This window comes from Cetorhinus maximus, chromosome 19 (assembly GCF_964194155.1).
Source record: "Cetorhinus maximus chromosome 19, sCetMax3.hap1.1, whole genome shotgun sequence".
NCBI lineage: Eukaryota > Metazoa > Chordata > Chondrichthyes > Lamniformes > Cetorhinidae > Cetorhinus > Cetorhinus maximus.
The window spans coordinates 31,049,005-31,068,756 of record NC_135897.1 but is presented as its reverse complement, the minus strand read 5'-3'; the positions used below and the strand labels follow the sequence as shown (position 1 = coordinate 31,068,756).

The window sequence follows — 19,752 nt, the reverse complement described above, 5'->3', positions numbered from 1 at the left end:
GTAGAGCTAATCGTAGTTCCCTCCCAAGCTGGGGGATGATCACTCAGGACTGAAGGAACTTTTGAATTTCTATCAAAAACCAAGTGATATGGACTATAGCCCCCAACCATCTGCAGTGAATCACTGGCATGGACAGCTCGTGCTAGAGCAGATGATAATTTACAGCTTGGTCTATCTGCCAATATTTTCCGAAGCATCTCATCTATCACCATGTGATTCCTTTCACAAACTCCGTTACGTAAAGGGCTCTCTGCTGTTGTATTCATAACTATTATATTCATGTTTTCGCACACATCCTGAAACTCTTCATTTGCAGATTCCCTCTCGTTATCAGTGAGGAATTTTGCCGGTGGTCCCAATGCAGTCCCTATCCACTTTTCCTTTACCTGATCCACAATTATTTTCTTTACTGTATGTGATTGTCGACTGGCTAAACCTTGTGGCCAAATCTACAAAATGTAAAATAAAAATGTTATTTTCTTTATCCCACACCTTGAAATCCATAGTCACAACTTCATTGAAACTCAGTGGAAATTTCAAGTTCCTTAACGTTATTCCGGTCCTTGTCATTTAAGGAGTCCAGGTAGTATTTTAACCAGTCTATTCCGCAGACTGTAAACGTGCATCCGCTTTCTAGCATTGGACAGTTGAAGTGCTTTGCAACTAAGACATTCATCGCGGGCTGAAACTTCTTGTAACTAATACAATGGCCCCTCTTTGGTCAATGTCTCCATCTTCTTCTGAGTCTTCTTCTCATGTTTAATTTCAAACACCTTATTATATTGTTTGGGACAGTTCATTGTATAATCTTATTTTGAATCGCATCTAAAACATCGATTGATCACACCCTGGGTATTTCTGGGGTTCATTCTTTTGTTGTAATTCCCCAATTCTTTTCTCCTGCCATAATTGTCAAAGGTGTTTCCGCCCTCATTGTTTCTAGTTACAAACCTCCTTTTGTACTGACACCTGCATCCTGCTTCAAGATGAGCTCACCATCCCGTTAACATTGTATCCCCCATTTTCTGTCTTCCCACCAAATGAACTATTTGCGCCATGAACGATGCTGGAAAGGAGTGTTTGAGGAATTTTTTTTTAGAGCTTCTGACATCTGTTCTAGCAGTGTGTCTTTCTGCAAATTTAACTCCTGTCAAAACTAGAAGTCTGTCCATATTTGATACTCTGGCACAGTCCAGTAACTTAAATGCCAGAACTGACTGGGGAATTTCTAGGTGTAAATTTTCTGCAATCTTGCATATAGTCTACTGAATTCCATTATGGAATCTTCAATGGAACTATCCTCCAACTTTCTAAATTTGTCAAAATCTGACCACGCTTCATAAGCACTTAATAAGTCATCCTTCTGGTAGATCTTATCCATAAAATCTAATAACGTTTCCAAACCTTCATCCGTGTTCACATGCTCAGGCTCCAACTCTGAAAATACTTTGCATCTTATTTTGCTTTCGTATGGTAACGAAAGTGCCAAGGCCATTCCTTGTTCTCTCTTGACAAGAATGTAACCAGTGTCCACATAGTTATTTCATTCTTCCATTGCTCATAGGCTTCACTCTCAGAAAAGATCGGTGGGTAATCATACCCAGAAACTTTGCATTTTGATTCAGCCATTCTCCAAAGTTACTCTAAACCATTCTTCTCAAAGTTAACTCCAAATACAGCCTTTTTTCTAAAGAAAGCTTAGTTTCCAATTCTTTTACTTACAAGCAGGAACCATTTTCTGCTACCGCTGATAAACTCCCAATACCTGCTTGACAAGATGAAAGTCAAGACTGTCTTCTTCAAACAGTTTTATTTTGGTGTATAAAACTCAACAGGACCCTTGTCTCACCTGTTTTCCCTTTTTAATACATACCAGATGGGTACTTAACTTGTTAACTATTACCAATTGAATTCCTTGTGAGTTAACTGTTCCCTTCTCCAAAAGAATTATAGTGTACATTTGAAAAGGGAAGATCGTGCTTGATGAACCTTATTAAATTCTTTGAGGAATAACAGGGTAGATAAGGGTAATGTAGTAGAAGTAATAGATTTGGATTTTCAAAAGCCTTTAATAAGGAACCACATAGTAGATTTCCAAAAAAAAAACCCTTCAATACAGTACCACGAAGCAAACAAAGGGTTAATTTCTGGAAGGATGGAATTGAAAAGCAGAGATGTCACATTGAACATGTGTAAAATCATGGTTAGACACCCTTCAGGTACTATGAACAGTTCTAATTTCCATTTTATAAAAATGACAGAGGCACTGGAGAAGATGCAAAGACACTTTACTGGAATGATACCAGCGCTGAGAAGTTATAGCTATTGGGAATGATTGAACAGACTGAGGCCTTTTTCTCAAGAAAGAAAACTGAGGGATGACCTGATAGAGATCTTTAAGATTATGAAAAGGTTTTCATAAGTAGATGTAGACAAGATGTTCCCATCTGCAGTCCAGAGCAGAACTTGGAGCCATAAATATAAGTTACTAATAGATAGGGAGTTCAGGGGAAACTTCCTTGCCCAAAGAGTGGTTACGATGCAGATCTTGCTACCACAAATAGTTATTGAAGTAAATTGCATGGGTGCATTTTTTTTATTTATTCATTCACAGGATATGAGCATTGCTGGCTAGGCCATTTATTGCCCATTCCTAATTACTCTTGAGAAGGTGGCAGTGAGCTGCTGCGTTGAACTGCTAACTGCTGCAGTCCATGTGGTGTAGGTACACCCACAGTGCTATTAGGTAGGGAGTTCTAGGGTATTGACCCAACAACAGTGAAGGAACAGCAATATTACTCCATGTCAGGGTGGTATGTGGCTTGGAGAAGAACTTGCAGATGGTGGTGTTCCCATGCATCTGCTGCCCTTGTTCTTCTAGGTGGTGGAAGTTGTGGGTTTGGAAGGTGCTGTCGAGGGAGTCTTGGTGAATTGCTGCAGTGCATCTTGCAGAAGATGCACACGCTGCTGCTGCTGTGAGCTGATGGTGAAGGGAGTGAATGGTGGATGGGGTGCCAATCAAGCGGACTGCTTTGTCCTGGATGGTGTCAAGCTTCTTGAGTGTTGTTGGAGTTGCATTCATCCAGGCAAGTGGAGAATGTTCCATCACACTTCTGACTTGTTCCTTGTGGATGGGGGACAGGAGATGAGTTACTCAGCACAGAATTCCGAGCCTCTGACCTGCTCTTATGGCCACAGTATTTATATGGCTGGTCCAGTTCAGTTTCTGGTCAGTGATAACCCCCAGGATCTTATGGGGTATTCAGCGATGGTAATGCCATTGAATGGTCAAGGGGGAGATGATTAGATTCTCTTTTGTTGGAGATGGTCATTGCCTGGCATTTGCGTGGCAAGAGTGTTATTTGCACTTATCAGCCCAAGCTTGAATGTTGTCCAGGTCTTGTTGCATATGGACACAGATTGCTTCAGTATCTGAGGAGCCACAAATGGTGCTGAACATTGTGCAATCATCAGAGAACATCCCCATTTCTGACCTTGGGATGGAAGGAAGATCATTTATGAAGCAGCTGAAGATGGTTGAGCCAAGGACACTATCGTGAGGAACTCCTGCTGTGATGTCCTGGAACTGAGATGATTGACCTCCAACAACCACAACCACCTTTCTTGTGCTAGGTATAACTCCAACCAGTGGAGAGTTTTCCCCCTGATTCCCATTGACTTCAGTATTACCAGAGCTCCTTGATGCCACACTTGGACAAATGCTGCCTTGATGTCAAGGGCAGTCACACGCCCCTCACCTTTGGAATTCAGCTCTTTTGTCCACGTTTGAGCCAAGGCTGTAATGAGGTCAAGATCCAAGTGACATTGGCTGGGTCTAAAATGAGCATTGGTGAGCAGTTAATTGTTGAGTCAGTGCCCCTTGATTGCATTGTCAATGACGCCTTCCATCACTTTAAGATCGAGAGAAGACTGATGGGGTGGTAATTGGCTGGGTTGGATTTATCCTTGTGGACAGGACATATGGCAATTTTCCACATAGATGCCAGTGTCACAGCTGTACTAGAACAGCTTGGTTAGGGGTGCAAATAGTTCTCGAGCACAAGTCTTCACTACTATTGCTGGAATGTTGTCAGGACCCATGGCCTTTGCAGTATCTGATTCCCTTCAGCCATTTCTTGATATCACGTGGAATGAATCGAATTGGCTGAAGACCTGTTGGACAAGCCTGCTGTAGACAGTAATCTAATAAAGAAGAATGTCCAGGGTTTTGGGGAGAAGACAGGAGAATGACACTAACTGAATTGCTCATTGGAGCGCCGGTGCAGACATGATCGGCTGAATGGCCTCCTCCTGCACTGTAACCTTTCTGTGATTTCTGGCATCTGTGATGATGGGGGCCTCAGGAGGAGGCTGAGATGGGTCACCCGCTTGGCATTTCTGGCCAAAGATGGTTGCAAATGCTTCAGCCTTGTCTTTTGCACTGATGTGCTGTGCTCCCCCATCACTGAGGTTGGGGACGTTTGTGGAGCCGCTGCCTCCTGTTAGTTGTTTAATTGTCTAACACCATTCACAGCTGGATATGGCAGGACTGCAGAGCTTGGGTCTGACCTGTTAGTTGTGGAATTGCTTAGCTCTGTCTGTCACATGTTACTTCTGTGGTTTGGCACGTAGCTAGTCCTGTGTTGTAGCTTCAGGTTGACACCTCATTTTTAGATGCTGCTCCTGACATGCCCTCTTGCCGTCTGCATTGAATCAGGGTTGATCACCTGGCTTGATGGTGGTAGACCAGGGGCCATAAGGTTACAGATTGTGGTTGTATACAATTCTCCTGTTGCTGATAGCCTACAGTGTCTCATTGATGCCCAGTTTTGAGTTGCTAGATCTATTCAGAATCTATCCCATTTAGCAAGGTGGTAGTGCCACACAACATAGTGGAGGGTATCACCCACAAAGACTATGCGGTGGTCACTCCCACCAGTACCGTTATGGAATGTTACATTTAGATGCATCTGCAGGTAGATTGGTGAGGACGAGTTCAAGTATAATTTCCCTCTTGTTGGTTCCCTCACCATCTGCCGCAGACCCAGTCTAGCAGTCCTACGGGACACAGCTAGCTCGGACAGTGCTACTGTTGTTGGTGATGGACATTGATCTCCCCTAACCAGAGTACATCCTGTGTCCTTGCCATCCTCCGTGCTTCTCCCAGTTGGTGTTCAACATGGAGGAGTACTGATGCATCAGAAGAAGGGTTGGGTGGGTGTTGGGTGGTAATCAATGTGAAGTTTCTTTGCCCATTTTTAACCTGATGCCATGAAAATCCATGGAGTCCAGAGTTCCAGGGTAACTCCCACTGGGCCACCATCTCTGGTGGGTCTGTCCTGCTAGTGGGACAGACATACTCAGGGATGGTGGTGGCAGTGTCTGGGACGTTATCTGTAAGATATGATTCAGTGAGTATGACTGTCAGTTGTTGGTTGACTAGTCTGTGGGACACTTCTCCCAATTTTGGCACAAGCCCTCAGATATTAGCAAGGAGGACTTTGTAGGGTTGACAGGGCTGAATTTGCTGTCCAGTGCCTGGGTCAATACCTGGTGTTTCGGTTTCATTTAGACTTTACAGTGGTTTGATACAACTGCTAGGCCATTTCAGAGGACATTAAGAGTCAACCATGTTGCTGTGGGTCTGGAGTCACGTGTCGGCAGATTTCCTTTTCTAAAGGGCATTAGTGAACCAGATGGATGTTTACGACAAGCAACAGTGGTTTGTTTAATGGTTATCATTACTGAGACTAGCTTTTAATTCCAGATTTATTAATTGAATTTAAATTCCACCAGCTGCCGTGGTGGGATTTAAACCCATGTCCCAGAGCATTAACCTGGGTCTCTGGATTTGTGACATTATCACAACGCCGCCACCGCCGCTCCTGGAAGCTGGATAAACACAAAATGGAGAAAGGAGTAGAAGGCTTTTGGGGTTAGATGAAGAAAAGGGGAAGGAGGCTCACGTAGAGCAGAACACTGGCATAGATTGATTTGGCAAAATAGTCTGTTTCTGTGCTATAACTGCTTTGTAACATTGCCCAGCTGTAGACTTCATCCTCTGATATTGTCAGATTTTCACCCTCTTTACCCCACAACCTCCCAAGAATTCATGACAGGCATGATGGGTCCTATACAAAATCCTTTAATTAGATTCCTTCGTTGATTAGTTCAGGTGATTCTGAGCTAGAGTCCCTTTGTGCTAGAATCATGATTTAAGAATATGATTCTATTTTGAAGATGACATAGATACTAAATTATATTCAGGTCTTAGTATTTAATATTTATCTGGCTATATAGATGATGGAGCACCTCTTAATATTGAAGGTGTCTTTTCTTTACTTCTCTTCGAGACAGGTTTGTGGGGAAACAACTCTGCTGCACATCAGGTTTGATCAATTACCCTGCACAGATGTCAACAAGGCAGCTATTCTCACGTTATTTTGTACTTCATGATGTTTCCAGTATTCCTCAGTTGAGTCTGGGGTGGTATTGATTAATATTTATTTATATGAGCAAAAAGAAAATTGGACCTAGGAATCTAGTAGTGGAGTTTCTGTCTTTGCATGCAGTTTCATGGGTTGCCAATTAACCTCTGGTAGAGGATGTAAGTGTTGCCTTTTCAGTGGGAAGAGGGTAAAAAAGCTGAACTTAATTAGTACAAAAAAAAAGTAAATTATCTGTGCTTACAGCCTTTGGTTATTTGCCAGAAGCTAAAACTGTTAAGTGGGAACAAGTTGTCTAGCATCACTGCAAAGCTATGGCATGCCTGCAGTTTTGATTCCTCCATCAGCTGTAGTTTGGGACTCACTTTTTTTTTTCTTGCTGTTCACAGGGTAAAAAAGATGTGGCTCAGATTTTCAACAATATTCTGAGAAGGCAGATTGGCACACGGACCCCAACAGTGGAATACATCTGTACTCAGCAAAATATATTGTTCATGTTACTGAAAGGGTGTGTGGACTAGTCTTTTTGTACATGTTGGTTTCTTGCAGATACTTCTGAATAATTTTCTTGCTATATACCCTTTTATTTCAGTTAGGAGGAGAGTTGGCGAGGTTTAATTTGCAAATAGCTTTAAAAAAATAAATAGATTAAAATTAATCGGACTTTATCTTTTGGACAGAATTCACCTACATTGATATTTGCATGGTTTTTGTAACAGTATAACCCAAGGCTTGGCAGGACAAGAATGGTAAAACCAAAGGTGTAGGGTATATTGTTTGGTTAATTTCTGCTCAAACTTTAAATACAACAAAGAGGAGTATGTTTGTATAAACTGACTGGGACCATTATCCTAGTTTAGCCAAAAATGCTGAAGTTTTTTGGATATACTAATTTACATTTAATGTAAAATCTGTTTAGTTCACAGTTGACTTTAAACTGCTGAGTGCATGCTAGTTTATAAATGTCTATATTTTAGAATGCTCATAACTAGATTCAAAAATAGTTAAATAAACTGTCTTTGAAAAGTGATTGTGAATGATTGCTACAATGAATGCTGCAGTTCTACAGAGTGTAATCTCTATCATGTTAGTCACCAAATTATATATTCAGCATGACTGTTTTTCCCGCTTCTCTCTTTTTAACCCAAAGAAGTTTGTAAGTAATTCCTGCTTGTTTTTTTCCAACTGTAAACATACTAATGAATGTTCTAGAAGCAGACAGGTAAGCACTTCTATGAAAGTGAAGGTTCCTTCATTGTTAGCCTCCCAGTTTAGGAAAGTTAATTTGAAAATAGTGAATCAGTGCATCGGCAATCATGTTGGTTACATTTGTCTCTTTTTTAAAAAAATAAAGTGTGTGGTGGTAGGGATGAAGAGTGGTCTTTAGCTATTGCATCACACTTTCTGGAATGTAAATTTCTATTCCTTTGAACTGGATTTTGAGTATTAGCCATTATGACAATGCCTATTAGAGTAATTTAATGTATGAAGATCTTATACTGTGATGACTAGTTTAGGTTGATTTATTACATTTAAGTAATTTTGCTAATACATATTTAAAATGGATTAATTTAAAACATTGTACACTTGTTTTACCCAGGTAGAATTTTTAACCATAATTAGTTAAATTGTCCAATTTTGGATGTTAAAATTTAGTAGAGGAAGCATTTGAGTAAAGGGATTTTTTTTGCCGTTTTAAGTCCTTGTGTTTTATAATGTGCACAAATGAAATGGCAGTGTTAAAATTTATATTTCAAGCTTTGTTTAATATTATTAACAAATTAAACTGCAGACCCTTGAGAGTTCAAAGAAAATTAAATGCTCTATTCAACTGGGGAGATGGTGGTGTAGTCGTAATGCCACTGGACTAATAACCCAGAGGCCCAGACATATCCACTGGGATGTGGGTTCAGATCTGGATGTGGCACCTAGTGGAATTTAAATTCAATTAATAAATCTGGACCATAAAGCTATTCTTGGTAATGGTGACCATGAAACTATCATGGATTGTTGTAAAAACCCATCTGGTTCACTAATGTCCTTTAGGGAAGGAAATCTACTGTCTTTACCCAGTCTGGCCTATATGTGACTCCAGACCCACAGCAATGCGGTTGACTCTTAATTGCCCTCTGAGATGGCCTGGAAATCAGGGATGGGCAACAATGCTGGTCTTAACAGCGACACACACACCCCATGAAAGAATAAAGAAATTTGCTTTGTAGCCCTGGGATTAGTTGCAAAAGAGAGACACAAGTTAATCATAATCAGAAGTTCAAATTAACATTTAGAGTGGAACTTGCTAAAATCATTATTTGCAAAATTCCCAATGCATTAAATTAGAATAAACCTTACCAAGGTAGCACTCTAGGGAAGTATTTGGACACGTGTTATAAAATAGCACTTAATACAGTATTGTAAGGTATGGATAAAGTTGACCTTTTTGTGTATCGTAAAGAATTTCTCTTTCTGTAGGTACGAATCGCCAGAAATCGCTCTTAATTGCGGTATTATGCTGCGTGAATGTATCCGGCATGAACCATTGGCAAAAGTTATTCTGTGGGCTGAGCAATTTTATGATTTCTTCAGATATGTGGAAATGTCAACTTTTGACATTGCTTCAGATGCATTTGCCACATTCAAGGTAGTTCACATCATATTTTAAAGTTTTTTTTCTCATTAAGTTACCTTAAGGCGCAAGTATCTTTTGTGCTGGAGAAGGCACATCATATGTTAAGCACCTAATGCAGAATGTTAAACATTTTGGATAACTACAACTAATGTTTGTACTATTGAAAAGTAGCTACATATTTCACAGAAGCTTGGCATTCCCTGAGTATTCTAAGGTAGTCCAGTTTTTGCCTAATTGGTCCTATATTTATAAAGTGATTCAGTTTTGCACCATTGTGTTTATTCCTGCTCTGGTGTTGAATTACGGTTGTGTGATTTATTTCCAGGATTTACTTACACGACACAAGCTACTGAGTGCAGAATTTTTGGAGCAGTATTATGATCGAGTAAGTAAAAGTATGTTGCTTTAGGGAGTGGGAGGGGACAAATTTGAATCACATTTTTAATTTCTATCTTTTTAACATGGCACATGAAAGGCATGGTCCTGTTTTAAAGAAAAACCATAACTCCTTTGGTATTTATTTTTGAAAGAGTGGGAGATGGAGAAGAGAAAAGGAGATTGAGGGATCATTGTATCTTCCACTATTCAACAGTGGATTTGCATGGAGGATGGACATTTTGAAATATCTTAATTTTAATTTAAAAAGTAACATGAAATAGCTGCAGGTTAGGATTTCACCTTTCATTTTTCTAAAGGTCCACTGAATTACAGTCTCAGTGGAACTACCCTTAGATGCTTTAGCATTAACCTGAACTTCAGATGAGACACTTGGACACATTTTGGGTCTATTACCCTTGTTTCTGCAACATGCACCTGAGCTCTCTGCAGTCAGGCCAATATAGTCTGTCTGTCAGGGATAGAGTTTCAAATCCTTAACTGAATGCTGTCTTTGTTTCTGACACTGATCTACTTAGATCCATTGCTCTCTTAGTTGCCACTCCCCCATTTTGCTCTGGTATTGGAGATCCAGCTCTAAATAAGGCTATTGATCTCTTTAATTGTCACAGTTCCTTTTTTTGGCAGACCCCTTGACATCTTCTCTCAGACCTCTGATTGAGAACCCCTTAAACACCACATTGTTGCAGTTTGTGTTCTTGAGTCATGATGTATATCAGCTCCGATTTGATTTGGTTGCCATGCCACTTTGCCCCTAATACCTGATTGTGTTTAAATTTTGTGCAAATTCCAATATGGCCTTTTTGGCATCAGGAATTTGGCAGTGGGGCTGGGGGTTTCTTCCAGTGATTGCTTTCCAGTATGTGCCAAGAAGGTCTGTGAGCTCTGGAAAATTATTATAGGAACAAGAGCAGGCTATTTAACCCCTTGAGCTAATAAGGCCATTCAAAGAGGTCATTGTTGATCTGTGACTTAACTTCATATACCCACCTTTGCCCCAGATCCCTTAATACTCTTTAGTTAACAAAAACCTGTCAATCTCAGATTTAAAATTAACAAATGACATGGCATCAATTACCATTTTTGGAAGAGACTTCAAAGGCGCTTCCTAATTTCACACTTAAAAGATCCGGCTCCAGTTTTTAGACTATGCCCCCTAGTCCTAGACTCCCCAACCAGCGGAATAATTTTCCTATCTATTCTATTTGTTACCCTCAATACCTTGAGAACTTGGATCAAATCACCTTTTAGTCTTCTGAATTCCAGGGAATACAAACCTAGCTTGTGTAATCTCAATTTAACCCTAGCACTCCAAGTATCATTCTGGTAGACCTCTGCTGCACTTCTTCTAAGGCCATTTGGCTGGATTTTGTAGTCATTGGTGAAGCAACAAATGGCACTTGCCACTGATCTTGAAGAAAAGCAGCCTACAAAGATCTAACCATCTCTGTGATCAGGGACTTCCCCTTTGCTGACGTCAGTCTGAATCTGGCACCAAGTCAAGGATTTGGGGACTGGTTGATGGTGGGTAGGAAAGGCCTGCAATTGGAGGGTGGAGGAGTGGAGAAAAGGGCCTATGATTAGGGGGTGGGGAGGTGTGGTGAGGAGGAGTTGCTATAAACCTATTGTTGCTAGGTTATATATGAGGTGTTAGGTTTGATTTTTATGGATGAATTTATTTATTCATTATATAAGTTAACCCATGTTAAAGGATGTTATTGCTCTTGGAACTATAGTATGTATAGGTTACCTGGGCTGTCTATATTTATATTTTTTTCTGAACAGTACCTGTACATAAATATAAATATCAATATACTGGAGTCATGTCATTCATGATTTTTATTATTTCAGTATTTTTAATTTTGTGAAGGGTTGTAATATCCTAAATAGCATAATATAGCAAATTGAGGACACTGTGCAATTTATATTCCTAGACAAGAGGATGATTCATTTAATTATTTTTAAATTGTGACATCTCCTTATCCATGAGAATGTAACCACATTTCCTGATCGTGTGTGTGTTCTGCATATTGCATGTTGCTGCAGTTTTAAAGTTAAGTAGAAGCAAGGAAACAGGTCAGCTGAAAGCATTTTCGATCACAAATAATCTCCAATACTGAATGTTTTCATGAAGAATGTAAAGTACCAGGACAATGTGGAATAAACCTTTGCTTTATGAAGAGCAAATTCTGTTATGATTTATCTTAAACATGTATTGATTTGTCATCCCCCAATTGCTTGCGTTGAGCATTAATTTAAAAAAGGCTTATTACAAAATTGACAATGCTAAAGAAGGTTGCAAACTCAACCTGGAAGACAGAAAAATCTAATATAAATTCAAATGCTAAAGGTATCCATCCATCTGTAGTCTGACTATTCCAATGGAATACATCTTGGATTTGAAGGGACAGTTGCTTCAAACAGTTCAAGTACACAGAAAACTTTAATTATTATATGGGAGTGCCCTCTAGTGACAGTTTTTTTGTATTGTTCTTCTACCTTAGAGAGTAGCTTTGTGGTTAATAAAAAATTGTTACTTCTGTTCCAAAATAGTGTTGCATGATTATAATAATGAGTAATTGGAAAATTTTGAAATTCACAGATGTGTTGAATGATGTCCTGTTACTGGTTTATTGCTGATTCCCATCATGTACACCTTTTTGACTTGCATTTCTATCATAGAGTCAAATTTGGCCTTTAACTAAACCCTTTGTAAGCAAAACAAATTGAATTAATTGCTACTCCAGACACAATATGCCATGATTATATGTGGCTGTCTAATGTATACTTAATTCAATTTTGATGATGAGAAGCAATAAGTAAATGTTAAGGGTAAGAAAATATAGGCATTTTATCATATCACTCATTTATTTTGACATTTGTTAACATGCAGTTGATCCAAAGTTTGAAAGACAATTCTGTTTTTATAAGCTGTATACAAAATAAGCGCATTCTTGGAGGCACCACATCTTGACAGGACTGTTCATTAAAATGCACAGAAGAATGTGTAAGTTACAAAAATTAACTTGCAGTTGAGTTGAGGAACTATTTTTCTGCATGTGTTGCAATTTTAAGCAAATCTGGAGGAATTAGTGTGTACCAGTGCACAAGTGTATGCATGCAAATAATCTCTCTACAAGTTGTGTGCTACGTAAAATGGAATTTTATAAATTAATGCTACTTTGGGAGATTTTGTACAGCAGGTAGTTATTTGCATTACAGTTTAATTTTAAAAGTTTGAAAGCTGAACTGGAAGAGTAATTGTCTATAACTTTCCAATTGTAGTTCTTCAGCGAATATGAAAAGTTACTCCATTCGGAAAACTATGTCACAAAAAGACAGTCACTGAAGGTAATTCAAATATGTAGTTTTAAATATTAGAGCATAATATTTTTATAACTTCAGCAAAATAAATTTAAGATATGCAATTTGTAAAATTTTGTCAAGTATAATAGTCATCTTGCACTTTATACAATTATGCTGCAAGTGTAAGGGTGTAGATATTGAAAATATTTGCTAAGTGCCTTGTTTTCAGATTTGGTTTAGCTATTGCATATTCCAGTGAGACTCTGAAATTACCACAGCCAGACTCCCAAGACTGGTATTTTGACTTGATTTCAGGGTTGGACTGAATTCCTTGCCCCAAGACTCATACCTACATTTCTCAAAATTGGCAAGGAACTGAAATGGGGCTTCTATCCCAGCTCACATCAGGAAGGCCATATTGTGGCACTTGTTTGTGTAATACTTTTAACACCATTTTGCTCTAACAGACATGAACTGCCTAATCTAATTAAACCATATGGTATTTAGAGTTGCGCCTGCAGAAAATTTCTGATTTTAATCTGTAATGATGAGAATTGTAAGGTGGCTTAGGAAAAGTCAAAAGCTGCACATTTGTGATGTTGGATTTATCTAGTTTGATGATCATACACAACTGGAAAAATCAGCTATGACCATAAATCCATCACATCAAGCTAATACCACAACCATGACCAGTAATTACCAGTACTCTAATTTGTACAGTTCAAATGTTCCTATGTTCTCTTTAGACAATTTCTATTTGTAAGGACAGAAATTATATATGATGGTGTTCGGTGGTTTTTGCAGTACATAATATAAAAGTTTCACTCACACTGTAACAGTTCACTGTAGTCCTAGTGACATGTAGGAGGGGAGTGCGATGTCCATTGAATTGGTCATCAAAGGTGACTGATCTCATAAGTAAGACACATCTTTCCAGGGTATCCTTGACAACAGTTGGTGATTGAGTAGCATTGAGAACAGTTCTGCCGCCTTGTCACTAGGGAACAGAGAACAAAATGGGGATGAAATTAATTTTGAATTTTGGAAAATGGAAGGGAAGCGCAAGTTACAAAGCAAATGAAAGATCACGTCAAGAGAAGTTAGAAGTGGGCTGATGCAATGGTCCCTTGGGATGGTGGGTAGAAGGGTTACCAAGTTCCTACCTGTCACTCGGCACCAAGTCTAGCCACCTAGTCAACTGAGCTGATCCCACAGAATGATGCCAATGGCACTGATTCAAACCCAGTACCAGCTGTGGTAGTTCATGGAAGCTTGCTTCGTCTCCTTGCACCATGCTTGCGGATTAGTGCTCCTCAAACTATATATAACCAATTGTCTGTCTCTAATGGAGAGAGATGTCTATGGGTCTTTGTGGACTATGGCTAATTACCTTATTACCTATCCAACACGTGACATCTTTAGTTACTAACATGTCTGTATTAGCATTGGGAGGCTAGGTAAGCAGTGAACCAAGAGGAATTTAGAGGAAGAAGAGGCACAATGATGGAACCTTGAGGACATGTTTTCTGTCTGCAACAATGGCAAGAGATGTTATTAACTGGAGGGAATATGGCATGAATAAAAATCACAATTGTCCAGTACAGTAAAAATGATTGCCCTTTAGATTGCCCATTGTTAATTAAACTTATCCTTATATCCATTTTGTGCATTACAATGGTGAATTTCAACTGATTTTTTTTTTATGTGCAATGCAATTAGGCTAAACTCAGCTGAAGGTTGGTGCTTTGCAGACTTACAGTAAAATTTTAAAAAATACTACTTTGGGATAATGCTGTCTTTTTGCTGCGGTTCAGCTTTAAAAGTTCAGATTGCAGAAATCATTTTGTAAAGAGGGAGTGTAACCTGTTATAAACATTGAAGCCTTTACACTGCAAATACAGAAAAGTGTTGAAATTTCTTCTATTAAGTTATCATGTAAAATGACTGAACTTAAGTATTCACTGTTATTTAGTTACTTGGAGAGCTTCTATTGGATAGACACAATTTCACCATAATGACGAAGTATATCAGCAAACCAGAGAACTTGAAGTTGATGATGAATCTGCTGCGAGACAAAAGCCGCAACATTCAGTTTGAGGCCTTCCATGTATTTAAGGTATTGTTACATGTGACTTGTCTGCAGGGACTTGGGAGTACAAGAAGCTGTAAGGTGAAAGACCTAATAGTGCTTGGTTCAGTGTCAGTTTCACTCAGTGGTAGTGCTCTTAATCTCTGAGTCAGAAGGTCATGAGTTGAAGTCTCACTCCAGGACTTGAGTGTATAAACTAGGCTGACACTTATTAAAAGTGTGTAAATTAAAACTATAAAAGTTTAGAATTTCCATCAAAATTGAATAACTCAGTGATATCAATACAGTTGTTTGCTTCATTCCAAGTGTCTAGCCTTGGTGAATCTAATAATCTTTTCTGATTTATGCATAAATATGGCATATACTCAATGACTCTTTATGAATCTCTGTATTTTGTGAGGTGTTTTTAATTGAAAGGTTTCTCAGGAACAGGCAAAATCCAACCTGTTGAATTGATCTAATGACCTAGATATGTTTGGAGGTCTACTTGTGGTTAGCAGTAGGAGGATTTTTTAAGTGGGCCATGAAAAAAGTAGATTCTTCAGCAAGTCAAAATCCTTGTTTTCTAAAGATGCTAGACTAGGTATGAGGTTAATGCTATGGAAGCCTATCCCACCCCTTGTGCCTTTGTTGCTTGACTGTAGAATCTCTTTTAATGTGCAACTGCACTTAATCCTATTTGTACACTAGGGCTATTCTAACCTAATCTGCCAGATGCAAAACCCAAGGGATAGGGTGGAACACCCAGTTCATTGCTACACTCCTTCGAGCTCAATGGGAAGTGAAATTAGATGGGGTATAACACTAATATTTTGCCAATCTCAGCAGTTTCCCCACAGACAGGTTAGGTTAAAATTGCCCCCATGTCATTGTTATATACATTTCTTTAGTTAAGAAAAGATTTCCTTATTGGCTGGATATTGTAGACCAGTTAGTTCTTGCAATAGCACTGAACTAGAGTTCTTTAAGCGGTGTTTACAAGCATGTCTAATATTATTAAATCAAGTATTTGTACTTTGAGACGTGTACCTAATTCAGCAGTGTTCTTTGGTTACTACCCAAAAATAAAATAGTCAGTGTTTGCATTAACATTGTGTTATGGCTTACTTTTTTAAAGTCAGCATCTACATACTTATTGAAGAGATGGTCCTACAAAGATGTAACGTGTGTATTCTCTCTCTAGGTGTTTGTGGCCAATCCCAACAAAACTCAGCCAATTCTGGATATCTTGCTGAAAAACCAGGCCAAACTGATAGAGTTTCTCAGCAAGTTCCAGAATGATAGGACCGAAGATGAACAATTCAATGATGAGAAGACTTACTTGGTCAAACAAATCAGAGATCTAAAGAGACCGGCACCCCAGGAATCCTAAAGCTGTATTATAAAACAGAACAGAATTTAAGCGACTGCTGTCTATTATTGAACATCAAGCACCCTTATTCGATTCTTATGGATTACTGCTAATCTGCTGTCCAGTGAACGGTTTATTTGTTTTTTGTTTTGAGGTCAAAGATGAAATTTAGCTGCTGCTTTCCTGCGCATTAGAGCACAACATGGACTTTGTCTGTTTCAATGACAAAAAAGTAACTTCAATGTAAACACACCGTCTTATGGTTAAGCGTAGGTGAAGGGGTACTTGGTTTATGTAAGCCGGTTTTTAGAAATTAGAATGGGTTGGTAAAGAAAGGATAACAACAGTAAAACTGAGGTTGCATGCCTGGTTTTTAATCCACTTATTTGCAGAACTGTGCTGTGAGTTTGTCAGGCATTTAAAAACATACACCATAGTCATAAGGATTAAAGTGCTGGATCTCCATGTCGTTGATTTTTCTTTATGAATGTGGTGCATTACTTGTGATTTAATTTAGTTGGGAACATTTTCTATGGTGTATGTTTTCTGAAGTCATTTAATAGCATTTGCTCACAAAATGGTTTAAAAGCAAACTCAACCTTAATATGGGTTGGGGAGAGAAACCAATTACTGGCTAGAATTCTCTTTCTGAGATGCAAAGCTATGCATGACTGCCATAGAGAAATCCAGCCTGCAGCATTGTGACAGAGATTTTTTCCCTTGTGCTTTGCAGGCAGATTTCCCAATGGATCGTGTGTCCTACCCACGACATTTTTTTAAACTAGGAAATTTATTGGTGATAAAATCGAAAGATGAAATGCTGCATTTCCCCTCCCATAATTGCAGAATGTAGTGTTACAAGCTAGATTTCTTTGCATAGTTGTACACAATTCAGAATGCTGGCAAAGAATTGTAGATGTGAGAAGTTTTTTTTTCAAGGGATGTGATTGTTCCCCCTTAATGTATTAAGTAACTTTTGGAAGAATTAATCTGTTGGGAAGGGGTTGTTCTTACTGGCAAAAAAGAATGTACATAGGCCTTTCATTGATTTATAGATTTTTGCAGGCAGTTTGATTTACAAGAATTGAAAGTATATACACATTCAGACATGTTTTAGTTACGTTAATTTTAATTCCTATTTTCTGTTTTGGAGTTAGCATTGAAACTCTGCATTTCATTAGAGGGATTTGCTGGTTTCTTGTACATAACTTTAGGCCGCTCAGTTCTAAAGATGATTAATTTGTACAGCGGAAGAATGTTATTGTATTAGTCTAACTATTTACTTAATATTGAGTTTTGCATATGAATGCTGATATGTTATTTGAATATTTCTGCTGATCACATGAAATTGCTGATGAATATTTACAGTAGAACAGCATTCTAAAGCCAATTCTGTATTTATGCTATTTGCTAATGGGCTGCTGAGATCAGGATAGGCTAATGTATAAACTGGAACCCCCTAAGAAACTGGATTTATGTTCACTAATAGTGAGCCCTACACATTCAGTTACTAGATTTGGGACTTTTTAAATATTGGCTTAAATAAGCCTGCAGAAAAGTTCTTTGCTTATGTCTCCTTAATATGAACTTACCAAACAAAGTGGTAGTATCTAATAAATGTATTGCTGTTTCTTTTCAATCCAGTTGATAATTTTCAGATCTTGCCTTGAAACGTACTTGAGCTTTTAGATTCCAGTGCAGCAGGTGAAACTCAGAAGTCAGAATACATTTGAAGAAAATTAGTGTAATTTTCAAGAACGTTTTTGCTTGTAGTGTTTTCTGATAGGGTGGTACATTGCAGTATATTGTAAATGTTGCACAATTAACAACCTAAATGTCAATATAAACTGCCCCACATGCTTTTTTAAAACTAGTTTTAAAAAATAATTGCAAAACCAACTGGACTTGGTTCGCTTTTTCCTGATGACAATTGCATGTTAAGTGGTGGAGTAACCTTTTTTATACTAATTGTAGAAATACTGCATTGGGATTCACTGATGTGAACTTAGCCTTAGCAAACAAATATTAGTCAATATTTTAAATTCCTGTGAAGTGACTGTCAAAATTGGACTTGTTGGATGTCCATTAAACCATATCAAAAATATCTTAACAACTTGACCACTGCAATTTCAGGAAAGTAATGTAGCAATTTTCAATGTCTGGGAGGAGTTGACAAAATCTAGCGCTTGGCTGAAACTTGCCTCATCTATACTCTTTCCATTTTACACTTGGTTACTTATGTCTGCATTCACTGTCATTATAATATATATACAGTTTTAGCCACCTTCGTTCTTGCAAGTACAGACTTGTTAAGGATACGTGTACGATCCTCTGTATCTGGTAACGGTTGTTTTTGTTTCATTAGAAATACCCTGTGGGATTATTTTCCTGTAACTAATGCACCACTTGATAGCTGTGTAACTCAGCAGAAAGCTCTTAGTTATTGCACTGGCTGTTTTGCAAGTATGTCATCGTATTGAGAATTGGAATCTATGCATTGCTGAGTAATAATATGCTGTGCAATCCTTACTATAATTGGGTTGAAAATTAAAGCATGAGGTCACTTTAGGAAGATGCCAAATATATGAACATTTCAGACGTAGCATGAGTATGGTTAGAACATTTGTAAGCTGTTTTGTTTGTAAGCCATATATACTCAAATGATGCTGCAATCTTGGGTTGTATGGAGCTGTTGCACTGGAATCTTCAAGTACTGTGAAACATTGCCCGCCAAAGAGATTTCTGCAGGGTGTGAACACAGTTTTTGAATAATTAGGACTGCTTTAAGATAGCAGATCTTGCTAAACATGTCCTGTCTCCCTAGAAAACATCATTTAATGTCAGAAGATCTGACTGGCCCCAAGGATACAATAAATTTTGATTAAACATACAAAAGTTTCAGTGTGTTTATTGCCAAGCTTTAATGATGTGATTTGTTTGGAGAAGAGTGCAGTTCAGTCATCACTAAACTGCAATTTTGAATGCTGAAGATGAGCTGTCAACAGCCTTGAATATCTAATGTGTACATTTGTCTCAATTTTCAGCCTCTCTTCTGAGCAGTTTCCTTAAGTAGCAGAAAGGATTGCCTCCAATCTAAGGTATGATGTGGAATAAGAATCTGATTGCTTCAACATCATGCAGCGACAGAGAGTAGCTGATTTGGACACCAGAGCTGGAATTCAACTGAGGGCACTCTATCTTTGAGCCCATTTTTTAGTATTAGCTATCAGGTTGCACTAATGTAAAATTCTGTATGTTTCCAGTAACAGCCAGAAGGTTACTATAGCCCAGAATTTGTGTGTCATACTGACAGCAACTTCTGGCAGCTACGCAACTGCAGTTAAATGGAGAAATCCGGAAGTTGCTATCAGTGATGCTGTTCTCTTTTACTGTGTGTGCTGTTGCAGTTTTTGTGGATGTGCAACTTATGCCCTATGCTCACCATAATTTTTTTTAGTGTTCCTAAGTCATGATTACCACTGAACAACCTCTCCGTCACCATAGAACTAATTTAAGCAGTCATTTAACAGTATCA

General features: G+C 38.5%; 1 protein-coding gene across 2 annotated transcripts in view; it reads left to right on the top strand.

Moving 5' to 3' along the window:
• Window positions 1–19,112, top strand: part of cab39 (calcium binding protein 39) — an 81,069-nt gene extending 61,957 nt beyond the window's left edge. For both annotated transcript variants that reach the window (XM_078563643.1, XM_078563644.1), the window contains 6 exons: window positions 6,836–6,954; window positions 8,919–9,087; window positions 9,401–9,460; window positions 12,757–12,822; window positions 14,750–14,893; window positions 16,050–19,112. In XM_078563643.1, coding sequence (XP_078419769.1) covers window positions 6,836–6,954; window positions 8,919–9,087; window positions 9,401–9,460; window positions 12,757–12,822; window positions 14,750–14,893; window positions 16,050–16,238 — 747 coding nt within the window. In that variant the 3' untranslated portion in view covers window positions 16,239–19,112. The remainder of the gene's footprint in view (window positions 1–6,835; window positions 6,955–8,918; window positions 9,088–9,400; window positions 9,461–12,756; window positions 12,823–14,749; window positions 14,894–16,049) is intronic.
• The last annotated feature ends 640 nt before the right edge of the window (window positions 19,113–19,752 follow it).